The sequence below is a fragment of the Malania oleifera genome, chromosome 5 (genome assembly GCF_029873635.1).
Source record: "Malania oleifera isolate guangnan ecotype guangnan chromosome 5, ASM2987363v1, whole genome shotgun sequence".
Lineage (NCBI taxonomy): Eukaryota > Viridiplantae > Streptophyta > Magnoliopsida > Santalales > Ximeniaceae > Malania > Malania oleifera.
This window is the reverse complement of record NC_080421.1, coordinates 73588075-73595656: the sequence shown is the minus strand read 5'-3', so window position 1 is coordinate 73595656 and position 7582 is coordinate 73588075. Positions and strand designations below refer to the sequence as shown.

Here is a 7582-nt window from a genome sequence, read left to right as displayed (position 1 = left end):
TAGTAATTATAATATAACTATGCGTACAATAACTTGATCAATATAGTGATTCAATAAAAGAAAGCACCAAAAAAGTGGAACATTTTAGTTTAGTGAAAAAAGAATTCTAAACACACTATTTTACTCATTATAATTCCACTAAAATGGATTATCCCACCAACTCAATTTAAAAATTAATTGAACATGATTGATATTGTAATATTATTTAAAAGATAATATTTTTAATAATAAACACTAAAAATTTTCAAGAAGTTCATGTTTCTTATCAACACAAAACAAGTTAGATAATATATTCAGCATAAGATCCCTTTTTCTTTTTTCTTTTTTTAATGCCCCATCTTAAGTTGATCAAAGAAAAAAAAAAATCAAACAAACAAACAAAAATTTACGTAAATCACTAGATGTTTAGAGAACACAAAAAATAGATCCTATATTAGACCAATATGAATATGAACTCATCGGTGCCTATTCAATATGAATCTCGAGATATATAATATATTTTTACGAAAATAACATAAATTACTTTTCAAGTATAAACTTTACATAGAAAAAATTTGCAATGATGAACCCCTAAAAAACTTGAGAAAATTTGTGATAGATATTTAGTAGTCATTAATTGTCAAATATCATATTAAACTGACTCGCACAAATAAGAAGTATGAGCTGATACGCATTCTGATATTTTACCTTAATGATTTAACTATTAATATAATATTTTTATGATAGTTTGACATTATTTAATTTTTAAATGTTATGTTCATCAGCAGTTCAGAAAAAGGTCTAGAGAGAGAGAGAGAGAGAGAGAGAGGGACGCAGAGCACCTCTACATTTCTATACGCTGACTTATCCAAATCGGTGGGCCGAAGTTTTATTCGGAAGCTACCACAACAGTATTGGCCATTGATTAAGCATCTTATAAAATTCAGCTTCCCCTGTCCCAATTCTCTTCACAATTACATTCTCTTTTACACTTTTGTTAAGCATCCTTTAGGCCAGAGATCCTCCTTCCTCTGTTAATCAGCCATGTTTTACCTTCAGCTCTCAACCCCGGTCCTCTTCTGTCTTCTACCTCTCATCTCCTTCCTCTTCCTCAACCTCACTGCTATTTTCAGAAAAAAATCACCCTCTGTCCCCGATAAGCTTCCCAGATCTTATCCTTTGATCGGTTCCTCTCTTGCAATCTCTGCCAACAAAGACAGACGAATCCAATGGGTTGCGGAAATCTTGATGAACTCCCCCTCTTCAACCTTCGTCCTCCAACGCTCCCTGGGCCTTCGCATCATCTACACCGCAAACCCCTCCAATGTCCAGCACATCCTCAAGACCCATTTCCATCTCTACCAAAAAGGCGACTTCTCCCGAAACACTCTCCAAGACTTTCTCGGCGACGGCATCTTTAACGCCGACGGAGAGACCTGGAAGTTCCAAAGGCAGGTTTCAAGCCACGAATTCAACACCAAGTCCCTGCGTAATTTCATCGAAAACGTGGTGGATGCCGAGCTCTCCGAGCGCCTCCTCCCCATCCTCTCCGCTGCGGCCAAGAACAAAACCGTCCTCGATTTTCAAGATATCCTTCAAAGATTTGCGTTCGATAATGTATGTAAGATTGCGTTCGGATACGATCCCGGGTACTTATCCCCATCTCTTCCCCAAGAAAAATTTGCGCAAGCTTTCGAAGATGCCACCAACATCAGCAGCTACAGATTCTCTTCGATCTTCCCGCTGATATGGAAGCTAAAGAAACTTTTCGATATTGGATCCGAAAAGCGACTCCGAATCGCAATATCCGAAATACGCGAATTCGCAAAACAAGTCATCAGAGAAAAGAAACAAGAGTTATGCGAGAAGTCTTCTCTGGAATCCGAGGATCTTTTGTCGAGGTTTCTGAGTTCAGGACATTCGGATGAGAACTTTGTGACAGAGATAGTCATCAGCTTCATACTGGCGGGTCGGGACACGACCTCTGCGGCTCTAACGTGGTTCTTCTGGCTTATCTTCTGCAACCCAGAGAAGGAAGAAAAGATTCTCACGGAGATCAGAGAGAAATCGGAAGCACCGGTCTATGAGGAAGTGAAGGATATGATGTACACGCACGCGTCGCTCTGCGAGACCATGAGGCTCTATCCGCCGGTGCCGGCTGATGCGAAGGAAGCGATGGCCGACGACGTATTGCCGACTGGGGAGGTGGTGAGAAAGGGAACGAGAGTGGCGTATCTTCCATACGCGATGGGGAGGTTGGAGAAGCTGTGGGGGGCGGACTGGGCAAAGTACAGACCGGAGAGGTGGTTGGAGAGGGAACCAGTTGGGGGAAAGTGGAGGTTTGTGGCGAGGGACTCGTACGCGTATCCAGTGTTTCATGCGGGGCCCAGGATATGTTTGGGGAAGGAGATGGCGTTTTTGCAGATGAAGAGGGTGGTGGCGGGGGTTCTGCGGCGGTTTCGGGTGGTGCCGGCGGCGAAGGAAGATTATGAGCCGGTTTATATTTCGTTTTTGACTTCTAAAATGAAAGACGGCTTCCCTGTGAGGATCGAGGAAAGGGTAGATGCTTGAGGATGATGAGGACGAACTTGATAAAATGTAGGCAGGACTGAATCGTAACATCAATACATCATACTGTGTAAAGGTCGTAGCCGTGGGAAGCTTGAAAAGATATACATCGTTGGACAAATCGCACCTTCCTAGCCGTCAAAATTGCCACCGCGACTGCAAAGCTTCTTCAGTTTTTTTTTGTTTTTTTACTTAGTTTTATATGATATATGTTTTTTGGATGACCCATAACTCCTTTCTTTCTAGATAAGTCTTTTGAATCCACCGAGTCAGTCAGAATAATATGTATTCTTCTTATGTTTATTATATAATATAATATAGATCATACAGGTTTGAACATAATGTTGCTATTTTGGATTTTAAAAAATAGATCATACAAAGGAAACTCCATACCTCATATGACAGATATTTTAACAATATTAAAACAAAGATTTTACTAAAATAGAAGTATTTTGAATGAGTTTTAAGTGAATCAATGTTTCAGTGTGAGCAAAAATTTTCACGAGCATTTAAAACATTTGTATTTAAGCAGAAGAGTTACTTTTAAGTAGTGAAAATAGATGGACATTCTATAGGACCTATTTTGTTGATGAGATTCATCACAATTTTAACTACTTCAGAATAATAATAAAACAACAAAAAGAAGTAACAACAAACAAGCCTTTGGTGCTATTAGGTGAGGATCGAGGAAAGGGTAGATGTTTGAGGATGATGAGGCCGAACTTAATAAAATTAAAGCAGTGCTAAATAGTAGCATCATATTGTATAAACGTTGTAGCCGTGGAAGCTTGAAAAGATATGGAATGAAAATATGTTGAGAATAAAGGTGTACTTCCAAGAGGAGGGGTGAATTGGGTTTGTAAAAACATTAGTTTAGTATAACCCTTTTCAATTTAATTTCATACAACCACACAATCACAAGAATTCTTATCAACCCCCTTACTTAAACCAATCAACAATTCTATGTATACAAATCTCAAACCAATTCCCAATTTTAATACTACAATAAATAATCTTTAGAATCAGAATTTCCTTTCTATAATGAATCAATGATAATATCAATTTATAATTTTAGAAGATTAATTTTAAGTACTACACAACTTTCCTTCAATGGGGCTGTGATATTTAGAAACTCAGCAATTAAATCCAATCAGAAATTTTAATCCAACCAATTTCAATCAATGTAGTTCCTTGATTCAAAGATAATCAAAATCAGTATTCTTGCAATTTCTCAATATCCAGCAAGTTCTCAACAATTAAATAAACATGCACACGGTTAATATACTTGTAATAATGTAAAGAGATTAAAGGAAGAAAACAGGAACACCATTTTTTTTACAAGATTCAACCAACGACCTACGTCCTTGTCTCAAGCAAAACACTATGAGGATTCCTTTCCAACTTCCTTACCAGGTGCAGTTACAACCTCTCTCCCTCAAAGTGGAGTTCGCCTCTCTAACGAGAATCCCCTCTCACTAGGCAACGATCCAAAAATCCTGAATCGTCAAACAAAAACAAGAAACAAGGAACAACTTTGTTCGTACAAGCAACACTCTCAGTTAGAGCAAATTTGTACAATTGAAATTCACTATACTTCAATTAAAATACAATATAGAAGATGAAGTTTAAAATAATATCGTCAGGTTTTTGATTTAAGAGTGAATAGATTGAAGGATTGAATTAGAATATCAGTTGAAATATCAGTAGAGGCACAACAACTCTTTTAGAATACTTTGAGCAATATGATTTCAAAAATACAATTCGTATGTGAGTTGTGAGTTGCCCTAATTTTTGAAAATATCAAGTATTTATAGAGTAATAAAGTTTTATACTGTTTTCCCCAAGTTTCCTCTTTATTTAGGAAACAAGAAATCAATTTTGGAAACTTTTATTAATGTTGTTTAAAACTTAAACATGTACCTCAGTCGGTTAAGGCCTGAGGGTTAGACGTCTGAGCTTCCTAAAATCAGCGTGTTTTCAAAATCCATTGCTGAGTCAGTCGACTGGGCTTTAAAGGATCCCTCTACTGCTGCCACAGCATCCATGGCCATTCTCTCTCTCTCTCTCTCCTCTCTCTCTCTCTCTCTCTCTCTCTCTCTCTCTCTCTCTCTCTCTCTTTCTTTCTTCTTTCCTTTTCTTTTCTTTTCTTTTAAAATCACAGTTGGATAATTTCTTTTTTAGTTATTTAAGGCTATTGTGTAATTAGGAGTTGAATATTTGTTTACACAATTTTAATTTTTCTTCTTTCCGAAGTTAATTTTTATTTATTCATCTCGTTTTTAATTAATGTTAATCTTAGTTTTGAAGCATTTAAATTAATTGCACTTTATTTATCATTCTTCTAATTTAAATTTTGTAAGATTTAACTTTCATCGAAGCTTGGTTTAATTTAGGGTAGGTTTTTATTAGAGTTTGTGTTTTTTTTTATCGTATTCTGTTATCGGTTAAATCGTTAATAATTAATTTTAGTTCTAGCTTTTAATTTGTGTTAAAGGTTTGGTTTTTAGTGCGTGTTTGAATCTGATTATGTTTCCATTCTCGCATGCTTTAATTCCAGGTTCAAAGTTGTCATCTTTAATTAGCGCGTGTTTCGATGTTTCCTTAAGTAGATTAGGGTTTCCCATTTTTATTCTTTAATTCACTGCATGTTAGTTCTAGGACTTTAAATTGTGCGTCGTTTAAATTGTTAAAAGTGAAATTGAACAATCTTGAAGATACTCGAACTTGAACTGAGTTCAGTGCCTTTTTGTTTACCATTGGAAAAATGTGAAATTTGAAATTAAAACGCATTCCCTAATTAGACAATCTAGTCATTGGGCTGAATATTACATGACGTAACTCCTATACTTGGGATAGCTTCCGAGCTACTTATTTTTGAGTGAGTCAAGTTCTTGGCGCCATTGCCGGGGATTGTCAGTCTTAGTCTCAAATTAGCGTTTTTCCTGTCATTTTAATTAGTTTTATGAAAAAAAAAAGAAGAAAACAAAAAAATAGAAAAAAAATTTTGAGTTGAAAAAAATAAAAAAATAAAAATGGCTGCACCTGCACCACGCACGATAATGGACTTTTGGCAGCTTAAAAATGCCATTGCATCCTCTTCCACTGTTTTGCCTAATGACGAGTTTAATTTCATGATACAGCGTGAGAGGACGTCATTGCTACTTGAATTCTATGGGACGGAATCTGAGTGCCCTTATCAGCACCTATCAGAGTTTGAGTTAACCGACAATATGTTTTCCCCTCATGTTAGAACTAATGAATCTCTTAGATTGCATTTATTTATTGCTTCTTTGCATGATGGAGCACGGATGTGGTTTTAGTCCTTGAGACCTCACTCTATAACTAATTGGTTTGATATGGAGCATGAATTTCTGCAAGCATTTTGTTCCTCACAGAAAACTCAATTTTTGCAGGAACAGATTCTTAATTTTGTGCAACAGGATGACGAGACATTTTGGACTTACTGGGAGCGATTCAAGGATCTGTTAAGTACTTGTCCACATCACGAGTTTGACTCACGGAGGTTAGCTGATTGTTTTTATTCTGCACTTACCCCTGATTGCAAGTACTTTGCCCAGACCATGTCTAATGGAGAGCCCGTCAGCAAGGATTCAGATCAGGTACTATCATTTTTTGACTACCTAGTTGAAAATGTCCCACAATGGAACACACGATACACTCAAGCACCCATGACTACACACCCTATCAGCACAATCAGTGGTAGAGATACATATGAACCACCATATTACCCAAACAACCCTCCGCCTCAATATCAACCACAACAGATCCCTCAGAGCTGTAGGCCGTCAGAACTTTTTGAGGAAAGCATGACACAGATGGCGAACTTGCTCTAGAAGTTCATGCAAAGTCAGATCAATCAGTATACTCAGCATACCCAGGACTTCAATAAATTACGGGACACCATTAATGCAATGAGCACGCAATTGGACATCTTAAAACAAGAGGAATCACACGCAGAACCTCAGCCTAGTCCTCAAGAGTACCAGCAGTCAACAAATACACGATATTTCTCTTGAGACAGTAGAGACCGCCATTACTCCGAGAAGTGAGAAATAAGTTCCCCACCTTGAGATGCTCATTGCCGGACACCCAGTTGTCCCAACACCAGAAGTTATGGCTGAACTAGAAGACGTCAAAGAACAATTAGAGGAAATGGGCCCAGAAGCGGAGCAATTAGTTAATGAGGAGACTGATACCAATGAGGAGTACCAACCTGTGGTACCTTACTCTCAGAGCTCAGAAATCATGGAACAATCACTGCCGCCTAACTCAGATGTCAAGGAGCCCAACGTGGAGGTAGACCCTTGCAATGGTGAGATGATATGTACACCCGATAAAGAGGGTGACCAGTCGGGTGAGAATCTAATTTTCAAGGAACCAGGTAAAACTTTTAATGCTAATGCTCCTGAAAAACTAAAGGTACTTCTTCCAATAACTCTCCATCACACATTAGTTTGAAAAGAAGTAAATTTCCTGGAAGTGATGTTAAATAAAGACCCTTTCTTGTCAACACAAGAGGGTCGATCTGCACACATATTGTTTGGTATACTGACACGTATTAATTATTTTGAGGCTGATTTTCGTGCAGGTATGAAAATTGATCGATTGTGGCGACTCAAATTTGGAGACCTTCTGGTGCAATTTATATACCTGCGGCCACCAGACGAAATTCCACCTGAACCTTTGCCAAACAATCGTGATGTTTTTCTTTTCCTTCTTTTTCTTTTATTTTATCTTATTTTATTTTTAGTTAGTTTTCAGGTCCATTTTCATGTAGTTCAGTTTTTCTTTTCCATTACTTTGCCACTGAGGTACGCCCTACTTTTCCTGTGCACAGTCTTTTCTATCTCCCCTATATGCTTTCACATTGAGGACAAGGTTAAGGTGGGGGGGGGGGGGTGAGCATTTGCATGTGATACTGTGCACGTACATGTACTTCTTTTTATATTAATAATAATTATAATAATAATAAATCAAAAATATCAAAAACAAAGACAGAAAGAAAGGAGGAGCA

General features: G+C 37.5%; 1 protein-coding gene across 1 annotated transcript; it reads left to right on the top strand.

Annotated features, from left to right (window-relative positions):
- The first annotated feature begins 613 nt into the window (after window positions 1-613).
- LOC131155423 (cytochrome P450 94A1-like) lies at window positions 614-2886 on the top strand. The gene has a single exon (XM_058108545.1). It carries the CDS (start codon window positions 1024-1026, stop codon window positions 2548-2550), a length of 1527 nt encoding a protein of 508 aa, XP_057964528.1. The 5' UTR covers window positions 614-1023; the 3' UTR covers window positions 2551-2886.
- The last annotated feature ends 4696 nt before the right edge of the window (window positions 2887-7582 follow it).

Bases quoted from the DNA above. Each gene is read 5' to 3' on its own strand.
- LOC131155423 (XM_058108545.1), top strand. From the start codon at position 1,024: ATGTTTTACCTTCAGCTCTCAACCCCGGTCCTCTTCTGTCTTCTACCT.